The following is a 21,027-nucleotide window of genomic DNA, read 5'->3' as shown; positions in this document are numbered from 1 at the left end:
AGACAAGAACACAGCTCAAAAAGGCAATGTGAGCATTTGACATTCAGAACCGTACAAAGACCGATATGAAGACAACTTATCTATTTGCACCTTGTCAATTTGGCATTAAATCTAAACTCTCTTGCATGTGTTCCCATTTTCCTTGGTTTCATCTTATTCTGTAGATAATGATTACGTAATTGAGGAGAAAGTTTGTGGCAATCCTTGTGATGCCATTAGATAGGAAATGAGAAATTTCACTCCACCTCTCCTCACTACTCCATCAAACCGCAAACTGGCTCTCTGTTACGAACTTGCATTAAAGTTATCTTTCATTCTTTGCCCACACTTCACCCTCAACACTGAAGACGTCCCATTTTACTCTATTTAAAACATATGCCTCTATTATCTTGGAGACCCCTACATTTTCAAGATGCTCCAAAGGATGCCTCCATGACCAAATCACCAAGTTTTTAATTATTTCTCAAATAGGGGAAACTGACTCTCGTAATTGCCATGGACGTCCATCTTCAGGCGGCAGGAGGAGAAGAGCGGAGCCATCTTGGGTTGCTCAATGAAGTCTTTTTCTTATGATTTGATGCTTTAATGATGCTTCATCAATTATTCACTCTGCAACAATCAGGGCAAGCTTTTCGACAATGGCATTGGCAACTACAATAGTAAGCCCTCCAAACATTTGGTGGCATGCCTACACTTTGCACCTTCCTCTCCAATGCAACCACTTGATATATCTTTTCGTACAAAACTTCCACTAATTTAAAGAACTTGAAATAATTAGCAAACTATATTTGATTTTATCGCAGATATTGGAACATCTCTAACATATTCAAATTCTTCATGATTCATCATGAGTAGACCCCATTCACCAATTTGATTTGCAATAATAATACTCACATACAAAAATACCCTCATTCCCCAACATCTTATCAATCTGACGGAATTAGCCGGGCCACAAAGCAGGTCCAGCCAAAAAAAAATTCAAACTTAAACACCTAATCCTTCATATTAACTCAATTTTCAGCATTTTGCAAACTAGAAATTTCATTCTAAGAGGTCCTCTAACCAGCCTTAATAACTGACTAAAATAGATAACTGGGCCTTAAGAGTTGACATACTAGTACTTTTTTCCACATTCTTTTACCCTATTAGATCTCACCTTATGATGACATCTAGGTCAAAAGATATTGACAATTGAAGTTGCCTTCTCAGAATAGGCTGCAAGAAAACATGTCAAAAAACCATAAATTGCATTTTGTTTTGGCTGTGGAAACAGGTCAAACTAACACTTGGATGCACAAAAACTAGGGCATTAGTTCACTGTTACGAGGAGAGTATAAATCTAGGATTTGGTCTCATGATGAATGACTGGTCGAATTTGGCGAGTGGTCAAAGTGAGGTACTTGGATTTGCAAAACTTGGAACAATGGCAAAAAAGCGATTTTCTCAAATGGAATGGACCTGGGAAAGTGTGCAGATGGATTTGTCAAGACTTGAAAACTGACACATTTGAAGAATTTTCATAGTAGAACACAACGATACAATCCATTTGGTCTCATCTTGAAATATGAAACATAGGTTCGCTGATATGCGTACTAAACTCTCCCAAAGTAGTGAGTCATGAAACATTACTAGGTGCAAGATATTCAATTGCAAACTAGGCTACTTGTCACTATTTGACACTTAGGCAAAAATGCAAATTTCAACATTGCTCAAAACAAGCTTCACAAAATGACAATTTATCTTCATGGAATGCATGGATATGCTGAATACGAGGTGTTAGAAACATTAAACACCTTTTAGGCTTCAAAGGGATAGCCAGGTACACATGTGTTAAATGTGTTCATAAGGCTTAATTTTGACTCAAAAGCTTGGAATGACACTCAAATTAGGAAGGCAATTTTGAGTCCCAACAAAAGCTAAAAGGACATGGTGTAATATTTTGATGTTTAGCAAATATCTATGTGATTTATTTATTTATTTGCATAATTTTATATAATCATTAATGTTCGAAGCTTTTTCTAATCATTTTCATTAGAAAAATTATGTTGTCTTATCACGATTTTTGGCAAAGTATTATATTCACATTTTTCAATGTTTTGTATAGTTTTTTACATTCAATGACAATGATATTTGAGTATCTAGATTCAACGTGGTGCTTCCTAGGTGATCAATGATGATCGGCCTTAGCATGCTTCATTAAAGTATCTAGAAGAATTGCATTGAAATCTTGCAATATTCCTCCCTTGTATGGATAGAAGTAATAAGGAATAATTTTGGCAACATCATTAATTTATAATTTACAATAATAATAGTGAAATTAGTTAATAAGTTATATTATTAAAAATGGTTATAAAAGGACATTAAATCTTTATAAACTAGTTTATTGAAATGTTAAAACGAATCAAATTAAATATCAACTTATTTACTTTTTATTTTTCCCTAATTTCATTTCATGAACAATTCTAAATTCATATATTTTGATTTTATTTCTTAGTATGTGGCATAGAGAGAAATATCATATTTATACTATGTGTGTCTAGACATTATGCAATTATACTAACCTTGTTGCACTCCAGGACACATAGAGTAATTTCTCTTTGTTAAATGTATCACATAACCTTCTTTTAAAATCCTAATAATTTTTCTTTTATGGAAATCATTGTTCTCAGATCTTTAACCCTTCTCATGTGAAATATGAGCAGGGTATATTCTAGTGGCTAATATTCTCCAATTGGCTAATTTAGAAATTATTGGCCAGTAATTTGGCTTATATCCTTGTTCTACATGGTCCCGAGGGCTAACAAAGAGTTTAATGGGATCCTGGAGTGTTTTGGCCTAGTCATTTCTAGTTTGGGCCAAAACGAAGTTGATTTACTCAGTTTCAAGCATACTTACTATTTTTAGTAAGTTGGCAGGACATAGTGCAGGTCAATTTTGGTGATTGGATTTGATACTTCTCGGGGAGAGCTTTCCGATGAGCTATCACTCGCATTATTCAGAGTTTGATTGATAATACATTTTAATGCCTGAAGTTTTATTAAAGTAATGTCTAATTTAATTGTAAAATATTCAAGTGTTACTTTAATATTTATTTTATGGGGATGTGTACCCAAGGGAGACATAAGGGGTATTTCAATATATGTTTTATATACTACACATCTTTTATCCCGCATTGCCCATATGAGTTGAGCGGACCCTTGGAAATAGAATAAAAGGAAGCAATTGTGGCTTCATTAGCCAGGTTGAATATGAGAAGAAATTGGTGTGTGAGTTGCAGCTCCGTTCTTGGCATTTGAGGACGTCTATCCTCTCTTGTAACATTCTAGACATCATTCCCTTGGGGTTTGGCCTTTGGAATTCTTTCTTATTGGCTTCATTATCAAGCAATTTAGTTGCATTTCCAGCTACAGGCAGATTTGGTATTTTTCTCATATCTTCTTCACTACTTTTTTGATGCTTATGCCGCTTTGAGGGAATGATATTACAAAGGCAGTGGACTGATTGAAGGACAAAGCACTGTAGCAGCAAGTTTAAAAGCATGGGCTAGAGTAGTATGTCAATACTGCTGAAGTAATTAGTGAGTTGATAAATTTGCCATGTATTTGGTTTTATGAATTCTGAAAATAATATTTTATTAGCAACAGTTCATTTTCACTTTGCATATTATTGTAGTTTCTTTCTTGTTTATGTTGTATGATACCAATTGCATGTACAAAACACAACAAACAAATAAACATTTGATTTTCAGAGTTATAAGGGGTTTAAAACATTAAACGGAGAAATAAGAAGTTGAATGCAAACTATTTGACAAAATTCCTTTCAGCAAATTGGTTTAGTTTTTTGAGACATCCAAGGGTGCCCATTATAGTGGTATCAGAGCTATAAGTCCTGCCATCCTGTGGAGGTCTTATAGGGAATTTGGAACAACCAGATAGAGGGAAAAGTGTTTGACGAAATGTCAAAACACTAAAATTGGAAATTTAAAAAAAAAACAAAGGCTAAGCATTTATGTTTGAGCATGCGACAGGGGCCTTATAATTTCCGCGATACCAAAGCAAGACAAAATAGGATTTCAAACTTGCAAAGCAAACAGTCTAGTACATCCGTGCAGGGGGAAATTGAATCCAGCCATACAGACACAAAGGAGATATTCTTTGATCAGGACAACACTATGGGTGATCGAGATGACAGGAATACAGGATTAGGCAGAGGCGGGAATGTCGATCCAGATTAGGGGGACGTAATGTTCAAAAAATTATTAGATACATTAGAGCAGGGGCAGCATATGCAGCAGGAGCAGAATAGGTGAATGGACATGATGTTGCACCTCATGACTAGACAGATGGGTGTCAATATTAATCCAGGTAATGCCAACAATAGAAACAATAATAATGAGGGAAACAATAACAATGGGGGAAACAATAACCATGGAGGCCAAGGCAACAACAATGGTCCTGAGAATAACATTAATGGTAATAATGAACATGGCAACAATGAGAATGAGGCTAATAACTTTAGACACATTGCACGCCCAACACGGACTGCGAGCTCAAGACCTCTTCTACCCACCTTCCCACCCAGAGATTCGGTTCAACTAGTAAACAAACCATAGATTACCAAGTTACAGGATCAGTTCAGGAGGGACTGGGAGGCTAGTGGACCGGAGTTTCAGGCAGATATTTCCCTCTGAGATTATATGGACTTGAGGATGAGACACATGCCTAGAGCAGGAGGGAGGAATCAAAACTTTGAGCTAAGAAAGAAAGTTGGAAAACTTTCCTTACCTTATTATGATGCTTCAAGGAAGATAACTGCACGAGCTTGGGTGTAGAAGGTAGATAGCAGAAGGTAGATACATACTTGCAACTAAATCCTATGCCTGAGGAGGAGGTTATCAAGTATGCGGCTATGCACTTGGATGGCATTGTACATGAATGGTGGCATCATGGCATGGTGACTTTGGGGCATAATCAGATTACATCCTATGAGGAATTCACTGAAACATTGATTGAGAGATTTGACACTAGGGATCCCGAGTTACATTTCAAGGAACTAGCACAGTTAAAATAGTCAGGTTCTGTGGATGCTTACATTGCCGAGTTTTAGCGCTTGTCTGTACTTGTTACTGATATCTCTCCTAGGAGATTGGTGGTGTTATTTTGTGATGGTCTTGTTGATCCATTACGAGGTTGGGTGAAGGGACATGATGCACTCACCTTAGCTAAAGCAACTAAAAAGGCACGAGATTTAGCCCCTTCGGTATACAAAGGGAAAAACCATTCAACAGATTCTTCCTATCACAAGGACAAAGACAAAAAACCGTTTCAGAAAGAGTATAGCAAACCCAAAGAAGGATCAAGAGGACTAGACAATGAAACCTTGAATGAACTTCGAAAGAAGAAGTTGTGCTTCCATTGTAGGGAGCCTTGGGACTTATCTCATAAATGTTCTCTCAAGGCTAAGGAAAATCAAATGGAGTATTTTTTAGCAAAAGATTTAGAGTCAGAGGGGGAGGATCAGCACTCCGATTCAGATGAGGGTAACACTATAGAGGAGAGTAGCATTCCTAAGGATGATAGATCATTGGCACGCTTGATAGGGGCCCAAAAGGCAATCACATTTAAGGTCAGGGGTACTATCCAGGGGCAGAAAGTGATATCTCTTATTGACACTGGGGCTACACATAACTTCATAGATGCACAGTTGGTAGCCAGGAGAGGGTTACAGATAGAGGAGCATGATGGGTTTAGAGTCATGGTTGCTAACAGTGATAAATTGTTATGCACTCAGAAGATATCTAATATTCACGTCAGGTTTGGAGATGGCTACGAGTTGAAGGATGAGTTCTACGTTGTGGACATGGGAGATTATGATGTCATCCTCGGCATGACATGGATGGCTGCACTAGTAGAGTTCACACTCAACCTAGCAAAATTGGAGATGAGATTCCAGCATGAGGGCAGAACTGTGGTACTTAGAGGACTTTCAGATGGAGGTTGCAAAGTAGTGTCCTTGAGGAGAATGCAGAGACTTTTTCATCATGATGACATAGAGTGGGCAACAGAGTGCTACATTATGCCAACTTCACCAGAGACACAAGAAAAGAGTCATCCACCAGATATCCAAAAGATACTTGATAAACACACTAAAGTATTTAGTGATATTCCTCATAGGGTTCCTCTTGACAGAGGGATGGAACATGTTATTGAGCTTGAGGAGGGAGCCAAACTAGTTATGATTACTCCCTATCATCATCCTAAGAAACACAAGGATGAGATAGAGAAGGCGATTAAGGATTTGTTGGAGATGGGGCATATCAGGCCTAGTAAGAGCCCCTTTGCTTCAGCAGTAGTATTGGTAAAGGAGAAGGATGGGATGATGCACATGTGCATTGATTATAGGGCACTGAATAAGAAAACAATTAAAAACAAGCATCCCATTCCTAGGATTGATGAGCTAATTGATGAGTTGCATGGGGTATGCTTCTTCACCAAAATTGATTTGCGATCCGGATACCATCAGATTAGGATGAGAGCAAAGGACATTGAGAAAACAACCTTCTGATGTCACTATGGCCACTTTGAGATCATGGTTATGCCATTTGGTCTAACCAATGCACCCACTACATTTCAAAGTTGTATGAACCAAGTATTCAGGAAGTAGCTGAGGAGATTTGTCTTGATCTTCTTTGATGACATCTTGGTCTTTAGTAAGACCTGGGAGGAGCACTTACATCATCTGGAGGAGGTGTTATCTATTCTGGAGAGAGAGTCATTGTATTCCAAGGAATCTAAATGTGAGTTTGGCATGACTGAGCTCTTTTACGTTGGGCATATCATTAGTGCAGATGGTGTTCGGGTTGATCTCGAAAAGATTAGAGCTATTGTAGAGTGGCCTACTAACACAAACCTTACACAACTTAATGGATTCTTTGGTTTATGTGGTTTTTATAGGAGGTTTGTTAAGGGATTCTCACAGATTGCTACACCATTGACAAATCTTACCAAGAAAGGAGCTTTCGTGAGGACAGGGGCAACACAGAGGTGTTTTGAGCATTTCAAGTAGGTAATGTCTTCATGTCTAGTTCTAGCTCTACTGGATTTCACAAAGCCTTTTGAGCTTCATTATGATGCATCAGGTGATGGGATTGGAGCAGTATTGATGCAGAAGAAGCATCCCAATACATTCGAGAGTAGGAAGCTCCGGGGAGTTGAGAAGAGTTATTCCATATATGACCAGGAGATGTTGGCCATAATGCATGCATTGGCCAAATTTTGATCATATTTGGTAGGTGGACGTTTTGTGGTCAAGACTGACCACAACAGTATTAAATACTTCATGAGCCAGCGTGATCTTAATGACCAGCAACAAAATGGGTGACTAAATTGTAGGCTTATGACTTTGACATAGAGTTTGTCAAAGGTAAGAAAAATATGGTGGCTAATGCCTTATCTCAGAGACCTCACTTATGTGCTCTGGCAGAGATTTCAGGAGATTGGAGAGATCGGATTATAGCAGAGTATGTTGGAGATGCTTGGGCTTCTGGATTGATTTCAAGTACCATACAGGATGATCACTATGAGGTGATAGATGGATTGATAAGAGTTCAAGATAGGGTTTATTTGATTTCGTCATCACATTTGAGAGAGGCAATATTGTCAAAGGCATTTCATGATGCACCCACAGCTAGACATCTGGGGGTCTTCAAGACCTACAGGTAGATCTGAGAACGATTTTCATGGAAAGGGCTCAAGGATGATGTTCAGAGGTATGTCAGGGAGTGTGTGGTTTGTCCAAAGAATAAGGGAGAGCACACATTTCCTGCAGGTTTATTACAGCCCTTGCCCATTCCTGATAGGAAATGGGAAATTATTTCGATGGACTTCATCACTAGTTTATGACGAGTGCAGGGAAGGGATTACATCTATGTGGTGGTGGACCGCTTGACGAAGTTTTCTCACTTCTTTGCTATTCCGTCCACTTACACAGTAGCACAGGTGGCAGATCTTTTCTTTAGAGAGATATTCAGGTTACATGGGCTGCCCAGATTCATTGTCAGTGATCGGGATAGTAAGTTTACATGAGTGTTTTTTGGCAAGAGTTGTTTAGGTTGTGTGGTACAGATCTTATACCTAGCACTAGTTATCATCCACAAACAGATGGGAAAATAGAGATTGTGAATAAATGGGTGGAAGGATATTTGAGGAACTATGTAACTGCACAACAAAAGGCTTGGATCAGATGGTTGCATATGGGAGAGTATTGTTATAACACCACTTATCATATGTCCATCAAGATGACTCCTTTCATGGAACTATATGGTTATGAAGCACCTAGCTTCATGGATTTAGTTTTGGGGGACAGTAGAGTGCCCAAAGCCAAAAACTTATTGCAAGATAGTCAGGACATCCTGAAAGTGCTCAAAGAGAATATGCAAGAGGACCAAAATCAATAGAAATTGTATGTTGATCAGCACTAAATAGAGCATAGCTTCAAGGTAGGGGATATGATTTACTTGAAGCTACAACCATATAGAAAGTCATCGCTCAAGAAGAGCGGAGCTGAAAATTTGAAACCTAGATTTTATGGTCCCTATAGAGTGATCACAAAGTGGGCAAAGTCGCTTATGAGCTTGAGCTTCCAGAGGGCAATCAAGTGCACAATGTGTTTCATGTGTCTAGGATTAAGAAAGCCATTGATCACAATGTAGTGCCTTCTGTAGATTTACCCCTTTCGGATGAGGAGGGGAAGCTTGTGTTAGTACCCGAGGCTATTTTGGACACCAGAGAGAGGAAGCTTAGAAATAGGATAGTGAAGGAGTATTTGGTTAGATGGAGAGACTTGCCAGAGGAAGATTCTACATGGGAGAGTGAGTAGGTTATTCAGCAGGCTAGACTGAGATTGCTTGAGGACAAGCAATTTCAAGGGGGGCGAACTATAATGTCCCCATTTTAGCAGTTGACCAAGTGTGTGTGCGTTAGCCTTGTTCTACATGGTCCTGAGGGCTAACGAAGGGTTTAATGGGATCCTGGAATGTTTTGGCCTAGTCATTTCCAATTTGGGCCAAAATGAAGTTGATTTACTCAGTTTTAGGCATACTTACTATTTTTAGTGAGTTGGCAAGACACAGTGCAGGTCAATTTTGCTGATTGGGTTTGATACTCCTCGGTGAGAGCTTTGTGATGAGCTATCGCTCGCATTATTCGGAGTCCGATTGCTAATACATTTTAATGCCTGAAGTTTTATTAAAGTAATGTCTAATTTAATTATAAAATATTAAAGTGTTACTTTAATATTTATTTTATGGGGATGTGTACCCAAGGGAGACATAAGGGGTATTTTAATATATGTTTTATATCCTACACATCTTTTATCCCACATTGCCCATATGAGTTGAGTGAACCCTTGGAAATAGAATAAAACGAAGCAATTGTGGCTTCATTAGCAAGGTTGAATATGAGAAGAAATTGGTGTGTGAGTTGCAGCTCCATTCTTGGCATTTGAGGACGTCTATCCTCTCTTGTAACATTCTAGATGTCATTCCCTTGGAGTTTGGCCTTTGGAATTTTTTTTTATTAGCTTCATTATCAAGCAATTTAGTTGCATTTCCAGCTACAAGTAGATTTGGTATTTTGCTTATATCTTCTTCACTACTTTTCTGATGCTTATGCCGGTTTGAGGGAATGATATTACGAAGGTAGTCGACTGATTGAAGGACAAAGCACTATAGCAGCAAGTTCGAAAGCATGGGCTGGAGTATTATGTCAATACTATTGAAGTAATTAGTGAGTTGATAAATCTGCCATGTATTTGGTTTTATGAATTCTGAAAATAACATTTTATTAGCAGCAGTTCATTTCCACTTTGCAAATTATTGTAGTTTCTTTCTTGTTTATGTTGTATGATACCAATTCCATGCACAAAACACAACAAACAAATAAACGTTTAATTTTCGGAGTTATAAGGGGTTTAAAACATTAAACAGAGAAATAAGAGGTCGAATGCAAACTGTTTGACAAAATTCCTTTCAGCAAATTGGTTTAGTTTTTTGGGACATCCAAGGGTGCCCATTACAATGATATACTATTGGAGAAATTAAAACTGAATTTGTCGATAATTATCATAATTATTAGCTACTTTAGGGATATATCACTAATATTTAGTTTTTACTATTAATTTAAAATATCATGTAATGATCCTCATAATATTCCATGAGCTATAAAATGTTCAATTTTGATTGTAATATTTCATGGTGATTAACTAAATTTCTAAAGATTTGCCAATATTTTCTACAGAGAAATTATGATTCTAAAAATAATCGTCAATATAAATAATATTTAAAATTAAACATTTGAGAGTTTCACCAATAGAAATAACTTTATTTTTCAAAAAAAATTATATATTTGCCAAAATTTTATATCTTTTTTTGGGAGGCGGTTTCTTAAAGTTTACCTTGAATATGAGTATATTATCATTGAGATAATGGCATATCTCTATGAGCAAGATCTTCTTATAGCTAGAGTCCTCTCCAATTGAAACTAGTTGGTTTGTCTAGTCTTCTTAATGTTGGCTTTAGTTGTCATCTTAGTAATAACATTCAGACCAAAGATAACATGTAAAGATCTCAAAAAATGAAATCTAGTTAATAATATATATAATGTTGATCTTGATCTTGAAAACATTTCTTGCCTAAACATTCCTTTGACTGCACACTCAATATAGGACACTTGGCTTAGTACTACTAACAATTATTTTCTATTCCTTATAATGTTTCAAACCCCTATTAGATATGAACAAAACCCTAATGGTCAACATATTTTTATTGAGATTCTAACTAATGTCTTAAGACGTATTTCAAAATTTACAAGTTGAGCCAATAAAATAATTAGGAAGTATAATACAATGTTCATTTATGTTGAAAAAAATTAACAAAAATTATATTATTATTAATCTATTTATTCAGTAATCACTTTTGATTGGAACTATGAACTAGTAAGGAAAAAAATCTAGGAGACTTCGTACCTGAAAGAAGCAAATCATACCTATGAGCATAAAGAGCTTGAGAGACACAATGATCGACACTCCTGATGTGGGAGAACTAAGGGATGCAAGCATCAATCTTGCGACGTGGGTCTGGCATAGGGTTTGCAAGAATTCCTAGCCTAGTGTAGTAACATTTCTTGGGCCAATTGAAGATTTGAACATTGACCTCACCATTATCAATTCAACCAAATCACCGCTTCACCAAAAGGTGACTCCCTAATACTTAAATAAATTTTAGGCTTATTTAAAGTTCTTTTAATTGTTAATGTTATTTGCATGTGACTTAATTTCATGTCCTTTTTTTTCTCAATTTGTCCACACTAAGATGTGAAATAATCAACAATTTTTAAATAGATTTCATAATATTTATTAGGTTAATTCAATTCTTATGTTTCATAATAAATCAATGAAATCATAATAACAATATAATGTAATATTAAAAATGCTTACATTTATAATTCACTATACAAATGTTATTTAAAAATAATATAGATAAAAATATCATATAATTAAATTCAAACTTTTTAAAATCATAATTAAATTAAATTTATTATTAGTCCTACTCAAATATTTCAAGAAACTATTGTAGGTAACTAACAATTTTAGTATTTATTAGATTAATTAAATAGAATGATTCTATACTTAAGATCAAAGAGATAAACTAATGTAGGTACACACTTTGGTACTACTGATGAAGGTACGCTCTGATACCACTGACAAAGGGCCACACCACCCTTACCAACTCATGACAAAGAATGCAACAAGATCTCTCAAGATCCAATCCAAACCCAAGCTAGCGCAGATCCACACTCTGGTAGAAACTTTTGAGATCTCAACTTGTGCTCGCAAGCCACCAAGCAACCTCCTTGTTTCTAAACTGCAGTCACTAGCTCTTCTCGAACCTTATCCAAGATCCAAGAGTAAACTGCCTCACATTCAACACTCTGTCTACACACTCACAACTCCATCACAATCCTGCTGTAAACTACCTCACATTCAGTGCTCTATCCACAGACTCAGGAAATCTCACTCTTCACTTCCTCCTTCTCTCTCACAACTTCCAAGCTTCACCTTCCACAACTTCTACTTCTCAAGCTTCCACTTCTCAAGCTACTCCTTGAGCTTTCACTTCTCAAGCTTCTCCTTGAGCTTCTACTCCTCAAGCTTCTCTTTGAGCTTCCAATCCTCAAGCTTCCCCTTGAGCTTGATTAGAAATGCTCATATGCCTTGCTTAAATAGGCACTTACCACCCAATACATGACTTATCCACAACCTTCTAGAATTCCTCCACAACCTTCTACAACTTCCATGACCTTCTACAATATTCATAACTTTCTAGAATTCTACCCACACACCTCGATAAATGGAATGACAACCATTTATTTTTTTATTTTTTCTATTATACCACCTATGCACCTCGAAAATAGAAATCCCCTTTTCTTTCTTTTCTCCTTTTTCCCTTTTTAAATTTTTTTTATTATTTCTCCTCTAATTTTCGTCACTTTCTCTCTCCTCCACAAATTTTTTTCTTTTCAATTTTTGTTTTTTCCAATAATTTTCCTATGCAAGATGCTCCTACATCAGACTCCTCCAATAGATAGAAAAGTGTCTGACACTTTGACGCCAAAAGAAAGATCTACCACCATCTTCATCTTCACAAAGGCTTCCACCTCAATAGGGACAACAAAACCACCATACAAATCCTCCACACCAGCATCTTAACCATCCAATCAACATGCTCACTCCCAGGAGCAAATTGAACATAATACTTCATTAGCAAACTCCCATTCACATCAACAGCTAGTGAGTCCATACTAGCAATAACAAACTCCACATCAGCAGCCACATGTAGATCTCCATCAACACATGCCAAACTCTCAACACCAACCATCTCATTACTCACAACAAGATGCTCTGCAACATACACGCCACCACCAACAACAACTAGATCATCCACAATCGAGTGCTCCACAATCTCCATCTCAGACTCAACCAATTGATCATGAAAACCAATATCTGTCCCAAAATCAACAACATTAGGAATATCTTTAGCAACAACCTCTAGTTGCTCTGTAGGTTCTGCATCTGGCTCCACAAACTGATCAACAAAACCATCCTCTTCCACCTTGATCTTCTTAGCTTGATTAGCCAATCTAGCATCCAACCGAGCAAATATCTTTGAAAAATTCCTCTCCACTATATCATGCATTTTTGCAATCATTTTAGGGTCCAATCCTCTCAGGGCCATCTCCCAAGATCTTCGTAAACCCTCTGCAAAAAATCCTTCCCACACTCCTTGTGACAACCTTGAATTGTTTGCAAGTTAGATCGCAACCTGCCACCTTGCACGAACAATTAAGAACCACATCACAAGTCTAGCACAACGGATTTGCAATCCATAAGCTCTCTATGATCATGCCTCAACAAGTTCAGTCATCCATCTCCGCATCAATCCATCAATCTGCATGTCCTCCCAAGGTCCTAGTGCAAACTGCTTCAGCTTTGGCGATCTGTTTACATGCTCAGGAACTCCCACTCTAATAAAATTCACCCAACCAAGGTCTTAGTACAAACTGCCTCACACTTTGGTGATCTGCTTGTACACTCAAGAACTCCTGCTCTGATAAACTTCACCCAACCAAGGTCCTGGTACAAACTGCCTCACTCTTCGGTGATCTGCTTGTACACTCAAGAACTACTGCTCTGATAAAGTTCACCTAACCAAGGTCTTGGTACAAACTGCCTCACACTTCGGTGATCTACTTGTACACTTAGGAACTCCTTCTTTGATACCACTAATGTAGGTACACACTCTGGTACCACTGACGAGGGTATGCTCTGATACCACTGACAAAGTGCCACACCACCCTTACCAACTCATGACAAAGAATGCAACAAGATCTCTCAAGATCCAATCCAAACCCAAGCTAGCCCAGATCCACACTCTGGTAGAAACCTCTGAGATCTCAACTTGTGCTCACAAGCCACCAAGCAACCTCCTTGTTTCTAAACCGCAGTCACTAGCTCTTCTCGAACCTTATCCAAGATCCAAGTGTAAACTGCCTCACATTCGGCGCTCTGTCTACACACTCACAACTCCATCACAATATTCATAACTTTCTAGAATTCTACCCACACCTCGATAAATGGAATGACAACCATTTATTTTTTTATTTTTTCTATTATGCCACCTATGCACCTCGAAAATAGAAATCTCATTTTTCTTTCTTTTCTCCTTTTTTCCTTTTTTTATTTTTTTATTATTTCTCCTCTAATTTTCGTCACTTTCTCTCTCCTCCACAAATTTTTTTTTTTCAAAATTTTTTTTTCCCAATAATTTTCCTATGCAAGATGCTCCTGCATCATAAACAACAACATATGTTATCTATTTGTGTTGATCTAAATGAGACATCAACAAAAATGGATGCAAACTATGGTAACAATATTACAAATTAAAATTATGTTGTGATTAAAATCAATCAATTTTCAGTCTTTAGTTATTTTTTATTTTTTTTAAATCTAAGTTGACGTGTTAAATGTATTGTTATTGAAGTGTTAGATGATCGACAATTTTTTTTTAAAATATGGTACCCTTTTTCTATTTTAACAAAGCAAAGAGAAGATGGTAAGGAAATAATGAAATGAAATTCAATGTCCCTAATCTTTGATTTTGAAAATACTTTTATAGCTAACTTGATTGATTTGCAGATATTGATGATATCTAGATGGAGGATTATAATACTTTGACACTCATTGAGTAGATTGTGGATTTAAAATGACTTCAACTATATATTGAAATTTTGAGTTGGACCCTAGTTATATTATTATATATCTGAAAAATCCCACCTCATTATTATTTTGTGACCTTACTTTCTTGTTAAGAGTCTAGCAATTATTCTTCTACCATGTGAAATTTATATTTTACTTGAATTTATTCCTTGTGTATAACAAATAAACTCTAGGTAAACATATTATGATTTAATGTCTTCCAAAACATTTGATATTTACATCATGATTGAATTACGTATTAGTATAACATATTATTTTTATTTTAAAATTTGAGTATCAAATCAATCCTCATATGCTTAATTTTTTATTTTTAAAAATATAAATTAACTACAATTCAATTATGAGAAATTAAAAAAATTGTATTATCCTAGTTTATTATTTACATATGAATTATACTTAGTTTAAAGTGACAAGTATATCAAAACAATAACATATAACAACTTATAAATAGTATCTTTAATTTATAAATATATTTGTTAAATGCAAAACATAACTCTACTTAAATTAATAAAAATTAAGAATAATCTTTTAAAGCTTTGTGTTAACTCATTTAAAATATTTTAATTTAATCAACTTTATTAAAAATTAAATTGAAGTAAAATAATACACGAGTAGTTTAACTTAAATAGTAGACATAATATGTATCTATATATAAAAACATAATTATAACTTTTTTTTCACATGATCTATATTTGGACGTTTAACTCTGTCCTGCTAACTCTATATTGCGCCTTCTAACCATTTCTCCCACCACGTAAGCAATGATTTGACATATTTGACGGGCTACCTTCCACGATCAAATGGTAAAGTACGAACACCTTATCTGGGGCATGTTATATGGCATGGGGCATCCAGCCAAGAGAAACACGTAGCTGGATAGCAGGTGCCAAAAGCAATACGGTAAAGGCGTCAGTAATGTCAAATCAGCATCATTTCATAGCATTAATTACACTGGACTTGTCGCCTCTTTTCGCTACCCCACACTTCACGATCAAACCAGCGGGTTCACAGTACTGCTCTGTTAAAGTGTCCACTATCAACATCTTTAAAAACTATATATATATATATATATATATATATCTTACTTTTTCGAGTATGCCAGTGGTTAGGGAGCAACTTATATGTATCAGAGTGGTAATAGTGTAACTTATATTAGCACCATACAGGGTCAGGTTATTAGGGGTGACAGCTATGTCTATTATTATAGATCTCCTCAACTACTGTTCATAAAAAGCTTCCAAAAAAATGATAGCACATATATGAATATTTAGTTGATCTTTTTTAGCTTTCTTGATTACAATTGATTCATTTGTGCAAAAGTACTTTTTTGGTGAGCACCCATTGAGAGTGAAGATAAAAGATGACTGTTTCAAAATGAAACTTTTGTACCAACCTCCACTCTACCAGTTCAATAGAAAGCTTTCTAAATGTGGAGAAATCCAAAAGAAAGTTTTAGATGCCAAAAATGAAGGCCTCCCATAACCAAGTACTGCACTCAATAAATAACCTCTGTGAATGACAGTGTCAGACCGTCAGCCATGTGAGCGAATCAATATAAACAACTCAACTTCACCTTACTCGATGTCAGTGTCAGACCATGAGGGGCATGTGAGTTCATTACATCAATATTAAAAACTCAAATTCATCATCTGTTTAATATATGAGATGATCATTAAACAAATTTGAGGTTATAAAGGAGCAGGAAATATCCCCTTCGCAATCACGCTTAGCAATGGCTCTCAATTCTCTCTCTTCCCCTGGCTTGAGCTTGAGGTTGTGCTTGAGATCTGAGCCCACCCATCTCTTTAAGCTTTCTCCCAAATCATTCCCAACATTAGCTACAAAGTGTCGGAGGAATCCGATAATGAATATTAAGGCCACGGCCACCACTAGTGTTGAAGGTATCACTAGGAGAACAGGAAATCATCATGGAAACTTGTGGGACGATGATTTCATACAATCTCTCCCAAAACTGCCTTACAATGTAACCTTCTTTCACGCCATCATGTTTTTCTATTACATTCTCTTTCTTATATCATAATATGAATTACAGTGTTTTTTATTTGCTCTCTGTGATTATGCAGGCTCCTTATTATCGTGAGCGGGCTGATAGACTTGTTGGAGAAGTCAAAGAAATGTTCAATGCAATGGGTGCTGCAGATTCTTCTTCACAAGAAATTTTGAAACGCCTTGAACTGGTAGATAAAGTTGAACGCCTTGGAATAGGACGACACTTTCAAAAGGAAATAGGAGAAACACTTGATTATGTTTATAGGTATACTGTAAACATCACACACGTCTAATTTTTGACTTCTAAACTAAAACAATAAACTATTTCTAAATTTGATTTGTTCCCTTTAAATGTCTAATGTTTAAGACTGACAGAATGTTATAAACAAAGACTGTGGTTTAAACGAAGACTAAAGTGGTTGGCATGTCATGTGTATGATTGGTAACTGAGAGTTATCTGAGTTGCAGGTTTTGGAATGACATCAGTAGTAAAGATTTGAATACTGCAGCTTTGGGACTCCGAATCCTTCGACTTCACAGATATCCCGTTTCTGCAGGTCTGATAGGCTTCATTATACTTTATTGTATGAAACTATAATGTGTTTTATTATTATTCTAAGTACATATATCAGCTTGGATGTTGCAATGGCAGATGTGCTAGAAAAGTTCAAAGGAAAAGATGGAAAGTTCTTGCGTTGCCCCACTCAATCAGAGGAGGAGATAAAGAGTATAGTAAGCTTGTTTCAAGTATCATTGATTGCGTTCCCAGAGGAGACAATAATGGATGAAGCTAAAGACTTTTCTACTACGTATTTGAATCAAATCTTGCAAAAGGCTCCCACTTCTAGTGCCAATCTTTTACAAGAGGTAGTAATGATGCTGGTGGTCTCTGAAAAAGAAAAGAAGCTATGTTTTCCGTTATAATGATATATGTTTCTATTATTACGTTAGATTGTAGGAAATATAGTAAAGTAATTTTGTTTAAACTCTAATGCAAAAACTATCATGCGCAGATATCACATAGCTTAGAGTATGGCTGGCACACCAATTTGCCAAGATTGGAAGCAAGGAATTATATGGATATATATGGAGAAAATAATTCATGGCTCAAGTAACTAAACTACTTTAAATTTTGAATTGCATTTTGTCTTTTAAAGATTAATATTCTTATAAATTTTTACAGGAACGGAGATAATCAGAAGATCTTATATCTGGCTAAACTAGATTTTAATATTATGCAATCATTGTATCGAGAGGATCTTCAAATAATCTGTAGGTAAGTTAATTGAAAGATATTTAAATTTGGTTTTTAAATTTATAACTCTTAATCAGTTTATAGGGCTCTTTGAATCTTTTATCTTCAATTGAATACATAATTAAGACATACATTTTATCTATAAAATAATGTTTATAATATTGTAAGATTACTTCTTTCTATGTTTATGAAATATTATTGCTTTATTTTATAATTTTACATTGTATTTTTAAGTAGTTAGTGTAATATTCTTTTTATATCTTTTATTGAAGAAATTTATTTGTGTTTATCATGTTTTAGATGGTGGAAGGAGTCACAATTGTCAAAATTGGAGTGCTGTAGACATAGACACGTGGAATATATCTTTTTAGGATGTGCAATTGCAGCAGAATCTAAGTATTCAGCTTTTAGAATTGCCTTAGCAAAATTTTGTACCCTTGGAACAATTATAGATGATTTTTATGATACCTATGGCACAGTTGATGAACTTGAACTTTTCACTGACACTTTTAAGAGGTATGAATTCATTGACGAACTCTTAGTTTAATTTTTTATGTTTTATAAAATATTATTAATACAAAGTATTGAAATATGATTTAGGTGGGATTCCCCTCCTGTAGATCACCTTCCAAAATATATGAAAATTGCATACCATGCAGTTTATGATGCAATTAATGAAAGTGTACAAGAGGCACTAAAGATTCAAGAAAGAGACACCCTCCACCATGTTCGAAATGCGGTATAAATAATACTCTCTCTATATATCAAAAATAATTAATTTATAGATTTTGGTGGATTACTAGTTAGTAGTTCTTTATAATTAGATGCTTGTCATCGATTGGTTCAAGAATTTATTTGTTTATAATCCAACTTTGTTTTGAAGGTTTATATGTTTTATTTTACTTTGGCAAAAAATAGAGTAATATTATTAAATATACAATATATAAAATTTGTTTACTATTTTAAACATCAATTATTATTAAAATTTATTTATTGAAAATTTATTTCAAAAATAATTATCATATTTTTATTCATAATTTACATCTCTGATATCCATTTCTTCCATTCATCCAGTAATGACATGCGCATGTTTCTTAGATGTTGTATTAAGTATAACTCACTATTTATTTCATATTTAATTACGATGCACATTTCTTTATAATAGAGTATATCTATAGAATTTTTTAAATCTTATTTCGTAGAGTATAAATTATTCTGAATATGGTTATTTTGAAAATCAAGTTAGTATTGATTAGGTAAATGAACATCAATTATTAAGATTAATTTTTATGATTGTATTTTAAATATATTCTATGTTATTGCAGTGGGATAGTTATTTAGACTCCATGTTGCAAGAAGCTAAGTGGCTTGCTACTAGACATATACCAAATTTAAGTATGTACTTAAAAAATAGAATAGAGAGTGTAGGCTCTCGTACAGCTACAATGCAAGCAATATTAACAGTTGAGAAAATTTCAGAAGATGACCTTCAAAAAATTAATTATCCATCACGATTCAATGAACTTTTGCGATTGACACTTGGATTAAGAGGCGATATTAGAACATTCAAGGTATGTGATATTGTACCAATCAAACTATAGTATTTTTATTTATAGAAAAATTATAAAGTTGTTTATAGTGAAGGTTTAGTTATTATCATAATGAAAACTAAACATAACATTTTTTGAAGGCTGAGGCAGCTCGAGGAGAAATTGCTTCATCCATAACATGTTATATGAGAGATCATCCAGAATCTAGTGAGGAAGATGCATTAAAGTCCATAAATTTTATGTTAGATGCACATATGAAAGAATTGAACATGGAGATTTTGAAAAATGATGAGATCCCAACATGCATCAAGGATTTTTCATATAACACATTAAGGGGTTTTCTACTTTTCTATAAAGAGAGGGATGGATTCAGCATTTCAAGTAAAGATATGAGGATTCATGTCAAAAAAATTCTTATTGATCCCATCAAAATGTAATATTAATAATTTATGGGGTACTATGATCATGGATAACATTTTCAAGTATTAAAAGATATGTAAATTTTCTATAATCAAGTGATAGAGGATAATAGGTCTCTAGGTTGTTTTAGTGTATTGGTTATGTTTTCATGTATTAGAAAAAGTTATTCCCTACTATTCTTCATCATTTGGACTATGACATGTGAATCTTTTTTTCTATGCTACTACTATGCTTCAACTTGTTCTATTATCTTTATTTTAGTTTCAAAATACAATTTATTATAGGGTTTAGGTAATTTATTTTGAAGATATGAATATGTTCATTTCATACAAATTTATGGCATATCCTTGGGGTGTTAATATATTGCAATATGTGATAATTGTTTAAAGTTTAATTTTAATTATAGTTCAAGGTAGGACCCATATTATATAGATTGAAAATAGAGACATATCGTGTATTTTACTCTCCATAGTATGCTAACATTGACCCAATTATTATATTATTCCTGAAAAATGTATAATACCCCTCAAAAAATACTTCACCTTTCCAAGAGACCCTCCATAAGTCTTCACAGAACTTGTTAGCAACATCAAATATATACATATTTTCAAAAATAGATTTTCTTGAATAAATAAATCCTAACTTAAGTGAGGCTCAATCAAGATTCCTTGTGACCCTAAAAAGAGTGTATCTTTGAGTTTTAACCATCATCTTTTCAATCCCAAACTCGTGAATAACCATTTCTCAAATTATTCAATAGCTATTGATATTTGGACACTAAAGAGCTCCATCAAATTGTTTGATAACACTTAAAAGGGTATAATTCCTATTCATAAAATCATATTCTCAATGGACAAAAATCATATTGATGTAGATGCTTAAAATTGTCCCAAACATGATATTAATTCATTTAATACATTCTTTGACATTATAATTAATTATATTTGTCATATTCTTCTA

General features: G+C 34.9%; 1 protein-coding gene across 1 annotated transcript; it reads left to right on the top strand.

Annotated features, from left to right (window-relative positions):
- The first annotated feature begins 16,490 nt into the window (after window positions 1-16,490).
- Window positions 16,491-20,289, top strand: LOC149577129 (alpha pinene synthase, chloroplastic-like). The gene is made up of 10 exons (XM_089828098.1): window positions 16,491-16,816; window positions 16,917-17,107; window positions 17,311-17,399; window positions 17,495-17,709; window positions 17,856-17,953; window positions 18,026-18,118; window positions 18,398-18,613; window positions 18,698-18,836; window positions 19,423-19,668; window positions 19,788-20,289. The coding sequence occupies exons 1-10, from the start codon at window positions 16,565-16,567 to the stop codon at window positions 20,082-20,084; spliced, it is 1,836 nt and encodes a 611-aa protein (XP_089684224.1). The 5' UTR covers window positions 16,491-16,564; the 3' UTR covers window positions 20,085-20,289.
- Window positions 20,290-21,027: the final 738 nt, after the last annotated feature.

Source organism: Cupressus sempervirens, chromosome 1, assembly GCF_028749045.1.
Source record: "Cupressus sempervirens isolate cs-2001-9-10 chromosome 1, ASM2874904v1, whole genome shotgun sequence".
In the NCBI taxonomy this organism is placed as follows: Eukaryota; Viridiplantae; Streptophyta; class Pinopsida; order Cupressales; family Cupressaceae; genus Cupressus; species Cupressus sempervirens.
The sequence above is the reverse complement of the archived record's forward strand: the minus strand, read 5'-3'. Positions and strand labels throughout refer to the sequence as shown.